This window comes from Centroberyx gerrardi, chromosome 12 (assembly GCF_048128805.1).
Source record: "Centroberyx gerrardi isolate f3 chromosome 12, fCenGer3.hap1.cur.20231027, whole genome shotgun sequence".
NCBI classification, from domain to species: Eukaryota; Metazoa; Chordata; class Actinopteri; order Beryciformes; family Berycidae; genus Centroberyx; species Centroberyx gerrardi.
This window is the reverse complement of record NC_136008.1, coordinates 24,109,877-24,129,506: the sequence shown is the minus strand read 5'-3', so window position 1 is coordinate 24,129,506 and position 19,630 is coordinate 24,109,877. Positions and strand designations below refer to the sequence as shown.

At 42.7% G+C, this 19,630-nt stretch overlaps 1 protein-coding gene across 1 annotated transcript in view; it reads right to left on the bottom strand.

Annotated features, from left to right (window-relative positions):
• ulk4 (unc-51 like kinase 4) overlaps positions 1-19,630 on the bottom strand; it is a 92,986-nt gene that overhangs the window by 17,963 nt on the left and 55,393 nt on the right. The window contains exons 30-32 of the mRNA XM_071911778.2: positions 14,520-14,568; positions 10,014-10,119; positions 369-535 (exon numbers count right to left, since the gene is read on the bottom strand). Coding sequence (XP_071767879.1) covers positions 369-535; positions 10,014-10,119; positions 14,520-14,568 — 322 coding nt within the window. The remainder of the gene's footprint in view (positions 1-368; positions 536-10,013; positions 10,120-14,519; positions 14,569-19,630) is intronic.

The window sequence follows — 19,630 nt, the reverse complement described above, 5'->3', positions numbered from 1 at the left end:
GAAATACCTGATTTGTGGCTGATTACACACATTATAATTCAGTATAGAATTATGCTAAGTTTGCCAACATTAGTGTATGCTTCCGTAAAATAATTTTGGGCAGGTTGCTAATCCTCATCTCTGTTGCTAGGACTGGGTATGATTTGGAATTCAATGCTGAAAATGTAAGTATTGAAAGTTGGGGCCGGATATCCTAACATTTTTCAGTCCTGATGTATTCTATGCCTTGCTCAAGGGCAGCTTGACAGTGGTGTTCAAGTGAGGGGAGAGCGCTTCTCGTTCTCATTCCTCCATTTTGTAGAGAGGAAGTGTGTTACAGGACCTGTGTGTGTGTGTGTGTGTGTGTGTGTGCGTGTGTGTGTTCATACCTGCAGTGCTGAGCGGACAACGATTGATGTGTGTTTCAGGATGTTGTGGAGCAGCTCCAGAAGGGCCAGCAACACAACATGGCTGCCCTTCCTCCCAGCATGCACCTCTCCATCCAGGTAGACCAGTGCGGCTTCTGAGAGGATGCTCACCACCACCTCTACTAGACCTGTGGAGGAAAAAACAGTAAGAAAAAGAATTGCTGAATGAATTGCTGCCTGTAGATCCACACAGTCCACCCACTTGTGAGGTACAGCTAACTGACTAGCATTACTGCTAGGTTTTGTTTATGTCTGTTAGCATTACAAAGTTATCACTTCCTACCATTTAACAGTCTGCTGACAATCTAGACAGCCAACTATGCAAAAGTTGACATAGCTAACATCATGACAGGTCCTAACAGGAAGGTTTTGAAGAAAATGAAGAACAAGAGGCACTTGAGCTGCCTAATGTCCATGTAAATATAACCAGTTTTGCTAATGCAGCCATTAATTAAGCAAATTAATGCATTAATTAGCAAATAGTCTATGTGAAGATACTTGGCTTCACGTAACACATGGGCAGTATTAATATGAACTCTGTTTCTTACGAGTTATAGTAGTAAAAAAAAAAAGTTTTTCCTCATTAATATGAAAATGTATGCAGCAAGTTGCTCCAAAATCTAATCAGATCATCTACTCTATAGAGGGAACCTGTAGTGTATGAAGCTTACATCATGTATTGTTATTGCTATTTAAGGTGGAATGAACCAACCAAACCAACCGACCACCTACCCACCAACCAACCAACCATCCGACGCATCAGCCGACCTATCCACCCAAACCAACTCAACACAACCCCTACGTTGTGTTGAGTTGCTGAGGTACAAACAATTGGAAGGTAGCTGGGACTTTTAAATGGCTATAACTGTAAGCTCTGGCATGGCTCTACAGTGGATCCATAGGTATAGAGTTCCTATAGAGAATGGGGAACAGATCTGCATTCTCCCTCTTCAGCCTGTTAGTATTTTATTGTCACCAATGTTCAATTTAGATGTTGATCTGAAAATAAATTCTTCTCTTCTTATCTCTCTCTCCTCCCCCCCATCTCCTCCCTTTCCTCTCTCCTCTTCCTCTATCTTCCCTGCCCCCCTCCTCATGTTATAGAACATGCTGTGAAGCTGCTAACCCCTGCTAAGCCAAGAATACATAGCAGTAGCTAAAGTGCAAACCCATGTTTCACTGCTCATTAAACTGAACTTGACAAGGCAGGTACTCTGCATTTTGCAGCTCTATGTAGCTAGCTATTGTTGGCATGTGTCCCTGAGGTGTCCTTCTCACACTACACACACACACACACACACACACACACACACAAACACACACATCTCTGCAAGTGGATGAACACTGTGCACCTCACAAAAAATCAACCTTTCGGAATTTGCAAAAAACACTCGCCAATTTTCTCATTGCCAATGCATTGTTGACAATGAGTTTTCTGAATGGGTTTTGTGGGCTCTAGGGTCAAGAAACTTACTCAGTGCCAAAGAAGACAAACACAACAACAACAAATCTGAACTGAAAAACATGCTCTGTTACTCTCTTCTTGTCTCTTGCCCCTTTCCCCTCATCCCCTCCCTCTCCATGTTCACTTCCAATTCAGTTAAAATTCTATCAAACACACACACAAAACAAAACAAAATTAAAGATACAAGGTTCTCACACTGCAAGCTGCTCTGGCTCATACAGCAATGACTTGTTTCTACAGCCAATAGCACAGCCAATAGTCTAAGTATTGGGACAGAGAGCTAAAGTTGATTAAAGCCTTAGGTTGTTTTAAAGCCTTCAACACTAGTGTTTTTCAAGCCAAAGTATTTGTACAATAAGTTGGCCATTTTAAAGCTAAACTATTGGTACTATGAGGTAAGTTTGGTCTTTTTATTGCCTAGGAGGCATTGGGACGGCAAGCTAACATTGGTCTCTTTCAAGCCTAAGTATTAGGACAGGGAGTTTAAGTTGATTGTTTTAAAGCCGAAGTAGTGGGACAATGAGCAAAAGTGGGTCTTATTAAACTCTAGGTATTGGGACGGTGAGCTAAAATTGGCATATCGGGACTGTTAAATAGTAAAAAATCGCTCTGCATTTCATAGCAAAGAAATGACATGACACCACCAGAGTTTGAGTTCAAGTGACATGAAAAGCACCACAAAGAGACTCTCATCTCTAAATGCTCTGAATACAGACAGCCCTCTGCCCACAGCCTGTTAACCTTCCCACCCCGCTCGTATTAGTGAAGAGCAGTTATCAGACGTGTGGTTTCTCAGGTAGATAGATGTATGTCTGGGTTCACAGCCTCCTTGCAGATCTTCTTCTAAGTGTTGTGGTTTTGTCACTGCGGTTGCATTTCAACCATTGTGGAAGCAAACGTCTTCTAAATAAGGGTTAAGTAAATGTCATGCATGATACATTCAATTCTAATTGTACTTGCTAAATCAGGACAGTTATTAAAGCACAAGTATTGGGACGGTGAGTTAAAGTTGGTCTTTTTAAAGCTCAGGCATTGGCATAGTGAACTAAGGCTGGTCTTTCCAAAGCCTAAGCATTGGGACTGTGAGCTGAAGTTGGTCTTTTCAAAATGAAATTATTGGGACTGTGAGCTGAAGTTGGTCTTTTTAAAGCCTAAGTATTGGGACAGTGAGCTAATGTTAGTCTTTTTAAAGCTCAGGTATTGGAACAGTGAGCTAAAATTGGTCTTTGAGAGCCTAATGTGTGAGACAGGGAGCTCAAGTTGTTTTTCATTGGTGTCTTTGTTTCAACATGGTTTAACTTGGAGGCAGATGAAGACCCATAATCAAAAGCTGACAGTCTGTTCTTTTCACTCATATTTATCTTTTGATATGAAATCCATATTACAATGTGGACAGGACAACAGAGAAAGCTAACTTTATCTCGCTGTGCCGATACGTAGGCTATCAATAAGTCAAAAGTTTCCCTAAATTTACATTTCTGTACGTAAAAATAACAGTTAACTTAAATACCAAAAGAATGAGATCACTGTATGCACTGGGGACAACACATCCTGTGTTATTTTTTATTCCAGTAGATCTTTATTTAGAATGTAGGTGTCATGAGTGTGTGTGTGTGTGTGTGTGTGTGTGTGTGTTTGTGTGAGTGAAAGTGCATGTTTGTGTGGGTGTTTGAGAGAGTGAGGGAGTCTCTCTCTCTGTGTGTGTGTGCGTGTGTGAGAGAGTGAGTATGTGTGTACATGCTGCAGACTCCAGAAGGCTATTAAGCTAGCCGGCTGTCAGTGAGATGTACTGCTACTTTGTCAAGCTGCCTCATAATGAAATAAACAGGCTGCTACACTTTGGACTGTTCAGTCACACAAAGACCTTTTCTTCTGTTAACATGATTTGGCAATAGAGTCTGCTCAGATGCAAACTGTATTCTAGATAATTGCTCATGTAGATATAGATAATATTATTCTATTATTATCTGTTCAGAATGGCTGCTATCCTTGCTGCCACACACAGCCATCTTCACCAAGTCAGGCAGTAAACAAAAAGGCTTTTCCAACTTTCATGTCATTTGAGCCGTCTACCCCCCATGCATTAAGGCTGCACAATTAATCAAAACTGAAACTGCTCTTTGATTGGAAACCTGACGATTGTTAAATTACATTAAACCCGACATTTAATTTACGCTGCATGGCCTTATTGGAAACACGCAGAGCGCAGAGTGTGCTTGTAGCTGGTAATTACATGGGGCTATTTGGGTGTGCAGTGCTCTTTTTAGGAGTCATATTTCCGCCACAGTTTGTGCATAACAATCAAGAATTTCTAAGTGAATAAGATCAGAAATTCACTCATATTAGCTCATGCAACTGATGAGCAAAAATATCCCCTTATAATGCAACCACTGTCCCTGGTGCTTGGCTTTGTGTACATTTGGCTTAAGTGGTTTACTATTAGTCTCACTAATAACAACAAAATAGGTAAATATGCTTCCCCATTGTAAAGGGAGCTTTTTCCTGAAAAAGGGAGGACGACGCCACCAGCCTCCTTGTTTGAATGTAATCAAACTGCACTCTGCTGACTGGCTGATTCAGTGCTGCTGCACCCTGCTAGAGCTACTAGTAGAACAGACACAACAACACTAAAAATGCCTCTCTGTCAGTTTTCATGCTCCCAGTCTGGAGCTCTGCCCTGACTAGGTGACATTCCAGATGCCGTCCAATAAAAGTTGCAGTACAGCGGGATAGACTGTGGCACAGATCAGCATGTTGCAGACCTGGAAAGGCCAGACTTCCCTTGGGGTAAAGGAGCCCGGGTGAGCTCCCCTCATGTGAAACTGGAATCCTTATAAATATTCACAGTTAATCTGAAATTACTGCAATAATAAGGAAAGGTCATTATTTTGAAATGGAAAAAAAAAACACTGCAAACTACATTTGAGCTGCACAGAGACCTTGTTAAAAGCTATGCAGCTTGACCAGGATTTTATTCAATTATTTATCTTTATTTACCAGGAGTGGCCTGAAGGAGAAGTTGTAGAGGAAGGAGAGGGTTACACACACACGCACACACACAAACACACAGGGTAGAGCTGGGCAGCATGAGGGCTACATGCCTTGCTCAATGGCACATCGACAGGGAGAAAAAACGGGTCTTGGTCACTTCACCCACCCAGATTATTGAAGACCAGGACTTCAAACACCCCTCTGGTCACAGGCTTGTTTCCTTAACCCTTAGGACACCACTGCCTTTAGACTTATAGACTCATCAAGCAGATTTATTTCCATACCTCTAAAGAATCACATGCTGTTTTGTCAATCTGTTGCATATATTGCGGCATATAATTTTTGTGTTTTTTAGATTTTGGGGTAATATTTCCACTATGGGGTCACTTGGTAAAAAAAATGTTGGGTACCCCTGTGTTAGACTACAGCACAGGGGTCATGTGCATAGGTGCATTGGTCTCACACACAACACAGATAGTGTTTACCACTGGTTTTCAATCAAAAGGAGATAATTAGATCAGGTTATACATGCATCCGGCACAACACAAAAAAATTATGGATTGTACAGTACAGTAACCACTTGAATCCAATGCATTTGTCTCTTCAACATAAATGACATATGTATGTAGTACATATAGACACACACACACACACAAAGCCATAAATACCCCATACATGTGCGTGCATGCCTATCTCTGTGTGTGTGTGTGTTTGTGTGTGTGTATGTGTGCGTGTGTAATGATGGGAGTTTTCCTTTAGAGGTTTCATTCAGGATAATCAGTAATGAGTGACAGGTGTGTGCGTGTGTGCATGTTTGTTTCTGTGAGTGTGTGACAGAGGAAGAGAGAGATAACTAATAAGTGTCATCAGAGGGACTGCAACTCTGTTCAGTCAATGCTAACAAGTCAATTTTAACAATGTCCCATTTGTACAATTGTTACCCGCTCATTTCATGACTGGGGGAATAATTTATGAGTTGAAACCATTGTGCTGTGTCCTATTTTAGAGTCTGGAGTTAAACTAGGTTAAAAATAGATGTTCCACAACCCTTTGCAGTAATATCTATTTATAAGCCACAGCAAAATGAGTTCTATAGGGAATCAACAGGATGGATAGTACAGAGGATTTATAACTGTCTAAGCAAAGTAGGAAAGTTTTGTGGGGACAGAAAAAACCCTAATAAACAGAGACAGAGAGTGATATAGATGTAATCTGTGAAAGTTCGATTTTAGTGTTTACATGGTTAGAAGTAACAGGATTTTCCCCAATAATCTGGGTTTAAACTAATTTGTTATAGTTGGGTTAGTTTCCTCGGAGGAGGGTGTGATGCAATCAGATCCAGAACATGGTTGGCCTAATATGCTTACTGAACACTTCAATGCAACCGGTATAATTTTCAGTGTGACCCTGTTGGAGCTACCCAAAGAAAGCTAACAGCTATTAGCTACATCTTACACGACAACTCACTGTAGATGTGATCCTGCCTGACCAGAGCAAACAACTTGTTCCAAATATGACACTGAGTGACATGCTTGCCTTTGTGGAGGTTGAGGGATTTAAATAGCAGGTTGATGGAACTAGAGTACATGCTCCAGATATGATGGGAAAGCAAATAGGCTACATTTGGGTTGGCGGGGAATGTCTGAGGAACAGCTTCTGCTATGCCTGTTGCCACATATTCCTATTTTTAGACTAGTCATTCATACAATTTCATATTTGGCATTTAAATGTTAGTGAAGCTGGTGGAAATTCCCAGTGTTTCCAGGAGCCCCCTGAAAAACAAACAAACAAATGAGCTAAAGTCCCAGATTGAAAAGTTTCCGACCCTGTATCTGGGACTCATGCATAAGACACTGTCAGAACAGCGTAATATTGTCATAAGATGCATTCACTATCTGTGTATCCTGTTGACCCTCTCTACATGCTTCAAGTGTAGTTGAACAATAAATACTTCTGCTACTGATTTACTAATAACATTTTCTACACATACTGCATGCAAATTACCAAAGTCTATTTCTCTGTTTTCCAGCCTGTCTGTATGTTCTTCAGAAGTGTCTTATTGATTGTCATTATGTAAATTTGTCTATCCAGTGACCTCCTGGGCACTTCCTAATATGTAGAACATGAATATGGAATACAAATCTCTGTAGTATAAATTATGCCAGCGGCCATTCTTATTGATTGGACACACATGGACGCTGTGTGGTACAACCATTATAGAATTCTTTGGACAGTTGGGGGAAATAGCCTGAATCCTATTTCAAGTGACGGTTTCTAGACGTAAGCTCCAAAGGAACTCTATAACAAGCCTGGCAGAAATTACTTAAAAACAATCCTTTGAGCTTTTAGCATAAGGCCAAGAGAAATAACAAGGATGGACTACTGATCAAACCTGGAGGAGAGGAATCTCAAAGACTCAAATTCACACACTTTCAAGGATTTTCAAGACCTGAAGAGTCTCTGAGGGTTTCTTTAGCTAATTAAGGGACAAACATGCTTTAATTAAGTGGCACCCCATTGCCCACCCAGCCTCAGTCCAAACTCACGGTGCTCCAAAACCCTCTGATAGGGACAACTGTGTTGCTTTTCTGGATTTATGGGCCTAAATTTGAGCTGCTCTGCTTAGAATGTACTACAGACTGACACTGTGGATGTTATGCGGTTTTGTTTTTTTTGAGTTTTGTACATCCATATGAGCTTCATTTCATAGTAGGACTTACAGTTATGTTCCAGAAAATGTGTCCATTTCCAGCCAGGCTACTTGTCATGACTGTGCCCACAAAGTCAGTCTCCAGTTCACTGTCGGTGGAGAAGCTCCAGGCTTTGTATCCTGATGTAATCACAGATTAGAGGCTGGGCTTTCTTGTTTCTAGTGTTGAGAGAGATCTCTGCATGTTCACAAATTAAAACTGAACTGTCCACGATCATAGAAAAAACATGATAAGAATTTTGTTTTGGGGGGAATTTAACATTAAGGCTTCTCTTACTCACCTATCAAGTCATTCCCCCCCCCCCCCACCCCACCTCCTGCCTCTCTCAATCTGCCTCCCATCCAGCTAACTTTATCTTCTCTCATGTCATCGTTTCCCTCCTCCCCCACCCCCTCACCCAATTGCACCATGCTCTCTCTCTCTGTATCCCATTCTTTCCCTCCATCTCACCCGTCACCCTTTTTACCTCCCGTTCTGCTCTCCTGACTTCATCTTCTCCTCTCTCATCTCTTCCTTCCCTCCCCTCTCTCTCTCTCTCTCACCCACTTTCCGTCTTCTGTTTCCTTCTGTTGTTCCGTTCTTCTTCCCTCTCTCTGTCTCTCTCTTTTTCTTGCTCCTCTCTCTCGCTGTCTTCATTCCCCAGGGGGTATTATCTCAGTCGGAGGCAAATCTGCCCAATTATAAACCTCATCTCCTCACACACACACACACACACACACACACACACAGCTCATCCTGCGTGCTCCTGCGTTCAGCCCCCCCTGCACACTCACATCTCTCTCTCTTTCACACACACACACACACACACACAGAAGCATACACACAGAGCACACACACACATCTCCTTACTTCGCTCTTCTTCACTGTCTATTTCACAGGCCCCAACACACACACACACACACACACCACCCTTCCCCTCCTCTCTCTGTCACACCTTAAAAAGCCAATTATACACGCTTCCTCCCTTCGCCTCTTCTCTCCTCCTCCCTTTCCCTTCTTCCTCCCCACCGCCAGACTGATCTAGGGTGAAACTGCGACTGAGAGAGGGGAAGAGAGGTGGAGAAGAGAGGGGAGAAGAAAAGAGTAGCCTAGAATAGAGGAGAGGAAAAAAGTGGGAAGAGAGGAAAGGAGAAGAGCAGAGACGAGAGAACGAGGCAAGATGAGAGTCGAGTAGAACAGATTAGAACAGAGGATGGGAGGAGGAAAGGAAAGGAAAGGAGGGATAAGAGGAGTGGAGACAAGTTGAATACAGCAGAGTTTAGGGCAATAGAGTTAAAGAGAGGAAAGGAGAGGAGAGGAAAGGAGAGGAGAGGAGAGGAGAGGAGAGGAGAGGTGAGGAGAGGAAAGGAGAGGAGAGGAGAGGAGAGGAGAGGAGAGGAGAGGAGAGGAGAGGAGAGGGAGATAGCGTTAATTGCCAGGCTAGTATTAGTGCTGGGTTGACAGTTTCCTGTTGAGAGGAGAGCTGATTGGACGATAATGATGCTGACTACTGAACTACCGCACTGCTGACCCAATGGAAATAGAGGGAGAGGAGGGGTTGGTGGTGGTGGTGGTGGTGAGGGGGGGGGGCAGAGGAAAAGATGGACTGACAGAATGAGACACAGAAAGACAAGAGAGACAGAGGGATGAAGACAGCCCCAAATAGAAAGTTGAGAAAGAGAGGTGTATTATTGCGTAGGGGTGGTGTGGCATTTTCATTGCTGCTGAGAGTGGCAATTACAGCGTCCTGAAACATTTGCACACACACACACACACTCACACACACACACACACACACAAAGACCTTCCACTGACTACATTCATTCCCTAACCCCTAAAACTAAATGTAACCCTCACCGCTACATGTCTAGCCTTAACCCTTACGCTAAGCTAAACCTAATCTAATTCTAATTAAAGTCATAACCCCACACTAGCCATTGAAGAACAAGGGACTGGCCAAAATGATCTCACTTCTCAAAAATGTCATCACACACAGATTGTAAATGCTTCATGCATCCAATCTACAAATCTACAGGAAATTCAAATATTACAGATGTTCAGCATGGCTTTAAGGACATATAAGGATCGTCTCTGCCTCATACACATACACACACACACACACACACACACACGCACACACACAGCCCCAGGGTTGTTGACCTGACTACGCATAATGCTGCAGCAGGACTCAGTCTGGGGAAAACAAGGTGTCAACAAGTGACATGACTATTACTAGCAGAGTGTAGTGATACATGCACACAGTAGGTTCAATGACAGACAGGCCACTAGGACTTACTCACACACTCACTCATGATTCATTGTGATCGTCAGCAGCCGAGTACTAAGTGCAAGAGACAACAACACAAAACTAAGAACTAGAAAGTAAGAGAAAGATATTTTGTTCGAAGCTGGGGAAAGTTAAAGCATCCCTCTCTCCATCTGTAGTGTATGCAGACGTACCTTGTTGGTACAGTGGCTCCAGGTCCAAGACTGTGTCTCCACTTAGATTACATAACAAGGCTACTGCATTCTGGACCATCCCACTGGTGACATTGCTTCTGTTAGCCTAGAGACAGCGAGAGACAGAGATAGATAATTAAGTTACAGTTTGGGTTTCAAAGTACTGCATTCTGGGTAAGTCCACTATTAAAGGGTGTTACGTGTTGCAAACATGTTTTAAACATCAATATATCATTGTCAAATTAATTGTGAGCCTCTATCTCACACCAGTGGCATTGTTGTGGCTAGTGGCTAGTGTTTGTCAAAATTAAAGCCGCTGTAGATAGGTTTCATAAGTTGACATTTTGTTTGAATTTAGTAAAAGTAACACCCCATGTTGGGTGAACATAAATGAGTACGATAACATATCAGATATATAATATATTTCTGTATATATATTGATAGCACCACTGCTCTGCTATTTGCTTTCAAAGTCAATTTTGTGGCTCGGGCATTGGCCCAATTGAGGCAAAGTCTGGAGCAGGAGGGCTCCGAGCTGTCAATCAGCTGCGCACAGACTGCTACTTGGTGGGTAGGGGAGAGCGGGGAGAGGCGGGCTGAGCGTGCTAGTCTTCCTGTTTTCTACACTTAACATTCCTAGTGTTAGCCAGGAGACAGGAGAGAGAGAGAGAGAGAGAGAGAGAGAGAGAGAGAGAGAGAGAGAGAGAGTGAGAGTTATGTGACAGGGTAGGCTACCGCATTTTGGAGTGTCCTGCTGCTAATATTACTACTACTCTTATCCTTGAGTCACTGAGAGAGAGAGAGAGAGAGAGAGAAAAGAGAGAGTGAGAGGGAGCGAGAGAGAGAGTAGTCAGGTCAGGGAAATGTTGTGGTTCAATTATGACTGTATCATTACAAGGTCAGCAATCACTCAACTTCAGCTTGAAGCAATATGAGCTGATAGACAGAGGCACAGATAGGGGCTGTTATAGGCATGGAGGTCAATGAGCCTTCACTCAGTACTGCCTCTAAAACCTGAAAAATGTGGACATAGTTCTGTCTCTCTCTCTCTCACTGTGTGTGTGTGTGTGTGTCCTTGGGGGTCATGCATGTATTAAACTCCTCCAAATAAATCCACGGAGCAGAAAAACACAGTTATTGACTGGTCATGAATTTACAAACACTTACACTGTTATTGACCAATCTCCTTAACAAGCTTAGAATAAATTTAAAGCGTCAGAGTCAAATCCATCCTGATTCGACTGTGGGGGCAACCTCCGCTTGGGAGTTAACTCGAACCCTGACCGGAACTACACTCATATCCTTTCTGTCCCTGTAGTTTAGAGACCAGGGAGCCCATGTAATGCTACGCAAGCTATGCCTCCTATAGTCTCACCATGGAAGTATTATATTATCGCAACAAGCTGTGAGTATTTACTTATTATTTATTTATTCTGAAGTTCAGCTTCCACGCATGAGACGTGGAAAATCGTCTCTCTTCCATACTTTGTTTTTACATCGTCATGAATACATTGCAGGGAGAGAGACGAGACCCACGAACCACACCATCCCGGTAAGTCAAAGTAACTCTATGAGCAGTCGTTTTTGCCGGGAGACGTATTTTGTAATTAGCCAATGCGTAGATGTCAGATAGGAGGCGTAGCATTCCATCGTCTGACTTGTTGGGCTAATCTCTCCATATCAAACCACTTCAGGAACTGTGCTTGCAGCATTTATTAGACAAGCCAGACATGTTGGCGTGCCTTGCTACAGAATACGGTAACAGTTTAATTACAGTTGAAGTTGAGTACAACAGCGGGTTTTTCCATGAGGCTCTATATACATCCAGCAACTCCCACTTATGATTGGTTGAATCCATTCACCAACTAAGTGAAGGCGGGGTATCCGGTAAAGCTGCTACATACACCTTCAGAAGTTACTATGGTAATATTATAAACTGACTTTACTTACTTCAACAGTAGCTGTTGAGGGAGGGGAGAATGTTTCTCATTCATGTTCACTTCTGTAACTTCTAGGCTACTGCCACCCACAAACATATTTGAAAAATATGCTGTGAAACATATATTATTTATTATATCAGTGAGGCCATAATACTGTATATGGCTAATATTTTCAAACAGTGTAGGTTGGTCATTTTTCTAAGATGACTATAAGTATTTTTTCAGTATATTATGTTCTTTATAACCCACTGTTACCCATATAACTTCCTGCCTGCATTTGCAACTGCAGTTTTCTTAATCCTATTAATTCTGATGAAAGCCTTTAATTTGGGACCTCTTATTATAATGTTCATACTAACAACAGGTGTATTGGACATGCACACCGTACACAGCGTTTCAAATTCATTAATCATTCATTTGTGTTTTCACCTGATCTATTTTACAATGGTCTTTTCATTGTTATTACAGATCAATCGTGTTTTCATACTTTGTAAGATTATATAACATGAATATTTGATAGGCGTCCAGGAACATTGCCAAATATTTCTTCCTGCGGGACACATTTGAAAAGAATGAGATGTTCTACCTATAGTGTATATTGTTATTAGGGCACAACGTTGAGCAAAAGATCAAATTCATTCAGCCAATTACAGGATGTTGTAGTTGTGACCTGTGATAATGGAGATGGAGTGGATTTGGAGAGAAACAAGTGTAAGGTGAGGCGATGCCAAATTACACGACAGATAAAAATAATTTGACAGAGGTTAGGCCTGTTATTCTGTACTTTGCTCTTATTCCTCTCTTCTCCCTCTCTCCCTACTCCTCCTCTGCCCTGCCCTGCCCCCCTCCCTCTCTCCTCCTTCTCTCTCCTGCCCTCATTTCATTAACTGATCCTCTCTGAGATAGACCAGTTCTGCCTGTGGGGTCTGTGCACATCAGTGTGATCTGTGTATGGGCTGATAAGCCTGGCTGGTACTCATCATGTACAGTAGCTTGAGGCTTAAGACAGTGACAGCAAATCACACCTAGAACAACATGTATGTCGGTAACAACAACATAAAGCAAATTTATTTTGGTTTAAACTGTGACTATTGATACATACAGCCTAATAAGCCGTAAAGAGGACTACTATACTTGAAACCGCGGGTGCATATAAAGTACATTGATTTAAGTATATTAATTTAGGACATACAAAACTTTGATGATGACAGCCTTGACCCACTGTCCTGGGTCTTTCATGTCCGGCAAAGGCATGTTATGAGATCAAGACAACCTTATTATCATTTCATTATATATGGGTGACTGCAGTTAAAGATAAGATTTTCATAACACTTAACATAACACAAAGTCAGACTGAATTTGGCTTAGATAATAGTGGCTAACAGTGGCTACCATTTAAAAGTGATACAGATTTTTAAGAGTGCATGTCTGCGACCCTGACAGAACGGTCTTGCGCCTCACTTTGGCGCCGCAACCAGCTGGTTAAGAAACACTGGTCTAGGCGGCTTCCGAGCTCTTTCATGTCTCAAGCAGGACTACTTTATCATCTAGACAAATACAATTAAGTGAGTTTCTCCATGACAACTGTGATCACCAGTGACAGGAGTAATCAATCCAGATGTGAGTGGTTCAGGCAGCACAAATCAATCCAAACGTGAGCAGTGCAGATGGCACTAATGGGTCCCGACGTGACTGGTTCAGACAGGAGTAAAAAATCAGGAGTGGAGTTAATCAGGCTGTTGGATCAGAGTGTTTAACATTCTGCATCAGCTAGTCGGGGCTGGACAGGCAGCCATGCAGAACACTGATTATTTAGCGTGTATGTGTGTATGCGTGTGTGTGCAGAGGGTTCAAAGCAAATAAATTGTTCGCTCTAATACAAGTGTTCAGGTTTGGTGAACACAGGCAGCGCTGTGTTTCCTTGTGGGTGCATGAGTGTGTGTTTGCGTAGAAGGTCAGGTGAAATAAATTGTTTACTGGAAACATTGTTATGCTTCGCTGATAACAGACAAGTGGTCTGTGTTTGTGTGTGTGTGTGTGTATGTGTGTGTGTATGCGTTTTTTGTGCGAGTTTAATAGTGGAGTCCATATTCCCACTCCATTAACCCCTCCCCCTCTCGGCGGCTGACCTGCCAGTCAATTACACTAGCCCTCTAATAGGTCAACACCACTCAGGCTGATTTACATAACACATCAATAAAGGAGGGAGAGAGAGAGAGAGAGAGAGAAAGACAGAGAGAAAGACACAAGGAAGGTGACAGAGATAGAGCTCCTATCAAAGTTCAACAGAGCAGAAGATAACATGACGGAGCTCAACAGAACAGAAAAGAATTGCACACAACAGAAAAGGTAAAGTAGAAATCCCACAACATACCACAAAATAATAAAGATTATGATGACTGGGCTTGATTAGCTGATTGACAGACTCATTAACAGACTGACTGATTGATTGGCTGGCAGATGAACTGACTGACTGACCATGTGATATACTGACTGGCTGACTGACAAGATGACCGGCTGATTGAATGATGTACAGATTGATTGATGGATTGACTGAGATTCTTACCATAATAAGCTGAAAGACCACCGGTAGGATCTTACTGTGTTTGATCAACCTGAGGGGGAGAGAGAGAGAGAGAGAGAGAGAGAGAGAGAGAGAGAGAGAGAGAGAGAGAGAGAAGAAGGTGTATGGGAAGGGTGGAGGGGTGGGGGGGTATAACAAGAGAGACAGAGAGAGAAGAGGGGTGAGAAATGAATTTAATTTGGAGGAAATTCACCTTACTGTTCACACATGCAGACACACACACACACACACACACACACACACACACACAGACACACACGCTGGGCTGTTTCATCTTCATTAAGGTTGGAGTTCCACTACACTGACTTCTGTCTGGTACAGGTGGAATTGAGGAGAAAGGAGAGACGAAAAGACGAGATGTGATTAGAGGAGAGGGGAGAGGAGAGGAGAAGAGAGGAGAGGAGAGGAGAGGAGAGGAGAGGAGAGGAGAGGAGAGGAGAGGAGGAGAAGATGAGGCAAGAAGAGAGAAGATTGGATTAGAAGATGAGGAGAGAGGAAGGGAAAGATGAGAGGAGAGGGGAGAATAATTGAAAAGAGGATAGAGGGAGGAGAGAGGAGAAGAGGAATGGGTGGATGGAAGGAGGGAGTGGAGGCAGAGAGAGGAGACGGTTTAGATCCTGCCACTGAGAATAACTAAGAAAAAAGCAGAGACAGAAGGAGAATGAAAAGAGAGATGGATGTCTATATTAGAAATGACATTCTGTCCACTTATTGATTAACGCTCTTTGAGTCACAACCAATTACTGTGTGTGTGTGTGTGTGTGTGTTTATGCTCCTGTGTTTGTGTGTGTTTTTGTGTGTTAGAAAGAGAGAGAGAGAGAGAGCAGGCTGAAGTCTGACAGGTGTTAGTATGCTGAAGGTAACACAGCCTATCCATTCATTTAAAAATCTGTCTTCATTCTAACTAAGATTTATAGTCAGTCTAGGTCATCAGACTACTTATTGAAGCCTTTGTTTAAATAAGGGGCAACGCATAGCATGGTTCTCCTCGTCAGCAAAAATATTACGACAAAATTCAATAGCTCAATATTAGGAAGGTGGTCCTAATGTTTTGTAACTTCAGAGTACATACTGTGTGTCAGAGGATGTACAGTAGTGAGTCTGCCTGTATATACATATGCACCATTTTTACTTTTTTTTTCATTGCGTATTTTATATTCTACTTGTGTGCTCAGGTTCTTTTTGTCTTTTCCCCGCTGAACCCGATTACTTTTGCCGCTGTGCTGCAACACCCTAATTTCCACACGGAGATCAATAAAGTTTCATCTCATCTTAATGTGTGCCAAGAAAATATTCCCCACACCATTACGCCAAATCCTGACCCTGCCATCAGCAAGGAGAGACCAAAGGAACAGAAACTGAGATTCGTCGGAGCAACACTGTTCCGTTCTTCAATTGTCTAGTTTTTGGGATCATGTGCCAACTGTAACTTCTCATCTTCTTGTCCTCAGCTGACAGGAGTGGAGCCCAGCATGGTCTTCTGCTGCTGGAGCCCACCTGTTCACAGTCCCTTACATCATGCTCCTTGCCCCTTCTGTATGTTTAGTCGAACAGTTACCCTGTCTATGTCCTCAATATGCTAAGTCACAGCCATGTGATTCACTGTCTGGAGGAGCGAGCCGCTTGCGGAAACAGGGAGGCGGGCCTGATAAAGTGGCTGCTGACTGTATTTCTTTAGTAGTGGTTCTTTACTTGCTGTGGTGAATGAATCCAGAGGGATCAATGGTGTATATTCAGCTCTGTCTCCATAAGACCCAACGTTAAACTCTGCTGTGAAGGGCTGTGTGTGTGTGTTTATGTGTGTATGTGTCTGTGTCTGTGTGAGTGTGTGTTTGTGTTCCTAGACGTGATGGATGGCCTCCCATTAGAAAAGTGACAGGCTGAGAGAGGAGAGGACAAGCCAGGCCAGCACTACATGATAAACTAGACCACCCCTAGACTACCAGCAATACATCAATAGACACGGCACACAACACCCTGTGGAGAGAGCACAGCACAACAGTGGTACAGCCTGTAATAACTAGGACAGACCAGACAGGTTGCTGTATTAGTCATACATCATCGGTATAAGCTTTATAATAGCCTCATCAGAACTACCACATTATGGACAACCACTACACTAGATTAACTTCTGCTCTACTAGTAATACATCATAACTCTGCTGTCAGCTGAACACTTGTAGAACACTTGTAGCTCAATATTTATGTTATATCACTCAATATTTCAATAGCCTTAATATTTGGAATTCTACAATGATTTTGAAAGGCTGTCATTGACATTTCAAGTAAAATGATAAGCACCAAACTGAAGTCATTAGGTTATATTCTAAATAGCCCATCAGAATACTAGGTCTAAAACTGAGGCAGTACAGGTAAGTTCATCCCCACTAGCAATAAATTACACTGAATCCAGGGGATTGGTCAATTCAATTCTTAAATGGCAGACCTTAATTTGTTTGTCTGAACATCTAAAAGAATATTTTTAAATATTCCACTTTTTAAGAGTTTTAAAAATGTCTAGTCCTTTCATTGTGGCCATAATTTTACACATTCACACCAGTGTAACCAGGGTCTACTATTGCTGGCCATTGGAGCAGTTGGGGGTTAAGTGTCTTGCTCAAGGGCACCTCATCAGCAGTTTTTAAGGGAGTTGCAAGAATCACTCATTCGCCTCCATTATTCCACCTAGGATTTTCCTAGACAATCTTTGGGCTACCACCGCCAACTTCTTGCAGGCTGTTATGTGCCATTAGAGAAGCTTTTAGCGTGTGAAACTTACCACCTTGGTGATGTTAACACCTAGCTATTCCAAATTTTCCCTGGCTTAGAGAGGCTTAGGTGTTCAAATGACTATAGCAATACTTCTTTTGCTATTCAATGATGTAACGATTTTGCAAGGTTGAGTCAAAGTCAAGCTATCAACTCATGCTGCAAGACACATTAAATGTTAACTTTTTTAAAGACACATAGGCTTTTAAGATAGGTACGTACCATGGTAGACACTGTTCTACACTGTTCTACGAGTGAATGCACTACTCTATCCTTGGCTGATAAGCACATAGGAAGAGTGCTAACGCTTTGGCAGGCACATTTGACACAGACGTATACACACATGGTGAAACATACATGGACACACACACACACACGCACAGTGCGGGGCTCTTTGGCTCTTTGGCTAAAGGTCATAGTAAATGTAGTTGTTTGAAGGTGTGTCTGGTCTGTGATAATGCAGAGAGAGACAGCAGGCTGCCTTCCCAACGTTAATGTCCCCAATTTACCATCTAATTACTGCGCGCCTGGCTTCACAGCCACACTTATCTAACCAAGACCCAGGCAATTTAATTTCTGATTGTATAACCGAAGTGACGGAGGGAGAGTGGTAGAGAGAGGGCAGAGAGAAAGAGAGAAATGTAGACTAACGTTAATAAATTAGAGATGGAGAGAGAGAGAGAGAGAAAGAGAGAAGGCACAGAGAGAAAAATGTAAAATATTGTTAATAATGTCAGAGAGGAAAGAGAGTGAGCGAGAAGAAAGAGAGATGTGGAGAGAAGAGTGCTGACACCAATTTGAAAAGTTCACGTCACTCTAGCAGTGCCAAGGAGAGAGGGGGATAAGGAGAGATGGAGGGAAAGAAGGAGAGGAGAGGAGAGGAGAGGGGGTAATTTTAGCGATAAGAGAAGTCGGGGGCGTATTCAGCTACGAAGGGCGAACTTTGAACTCTGGGATGGATGGAGGGAGAGGAGGAGAGAGCGGGATATTAGCGATAAGAGGACCATTGAGTTATTAGGGCTGAAGTAGATAACACAAGAGGATGGAAGCAGAGGGAGAAAGAGGGAAGGACAGAAGGGAAGACTGAGTTATGAAGGATGGAAAATAGGAGTAGGGTTTGGTTACAGAACTTGTCCATATGTGTTTACCTCTGCTTTGCTAGTACCACTGGATCTGTAAGACTAACTGACCTAACAAACTGCAAGCACAGTTAGAAGATAAATTCTGTATCGCTTTCTCCTACTAAAGAAGGCTCCTGATTCAGTCAGTTGGCTGATGTACAACCGAAAGGACATCTGGTGAGGGACTGTTGCACTCTCTGTTCTCTCCTTCCTTCATGCCCCCTTTCCTCTTCACAGCCAGAGGTGATGCATGTCTATTCACGCTCTCTCATCCATTAATCCTTCATCTCTTCCCTCCCTTTCTCTACCTCTTCCCTCGCTCCCAGCATTACCTTTCTCCCCATCCGTCTCTCTCTCTCTCTCTCTCGCTCTCCCTGCCTCCATCCTTCCTTCCATCCCTCCGTCCCCCCTTCGCCTTCTCCCCGCTCTCTCTCTCTCTGCCCTCCCTCTCCAGCTTTCTCTCCTTCGCTTTCTCTCTCGCTCTGTCGACAGCCGGAAAGAGAAGACAGATGACCAGAGAATCAAGATTTACTGACAGCTGCTGTCAGAACCCATCTATCAAACGCACACAGAGACATCAGTGCACACGCGCGCACACACACACACACACACATACACACACACACAGACAGGTGAGTCATCTCGTGGTTAGACTAGGGATCAGCAGATTCTCTCTGCAGCGAACAGAATTGGGAAACACATTATTACCTCTTTTTATTTCCCTGTCAGATGACTGCATCCTCAAGAGATGTTGTTTTTTTAAATTCCTAAATGGCGAATAACTTCAACATTATGCCATAGTGAGTCTTACTTTAATGTCAGCAATAATTTTGCCTGAGTAACTGTCATACATTTCAAAAAAGTGTGAATTACACTTTTAAACAAAACTCTTCAAGAGTAGCTAGTGTGCCAAAATATATCAGTACAATATGTCAAGTCTTTACACATCATAACCTTATGCCTGCCACAAACACCCTCCATAAACGCTGGCTTAAAGTGGGGAGCAAAAGGTCTTGTTGAACATAGATCTCCAGCAGTGTTGTAGCTGTGCTGATGTTGCCGTTAGCTCTGACTGTGCATCAGCTGCATCAATAAATAAATGATCATTTGTGTATCTGTGTATGCAGTGTGTTTGTGTGTGTGTGTTTGTGAATAAATAACTGCTAATAGTAAGTTGTGTGCTTGTCTGTGCAACTCTCTGTGT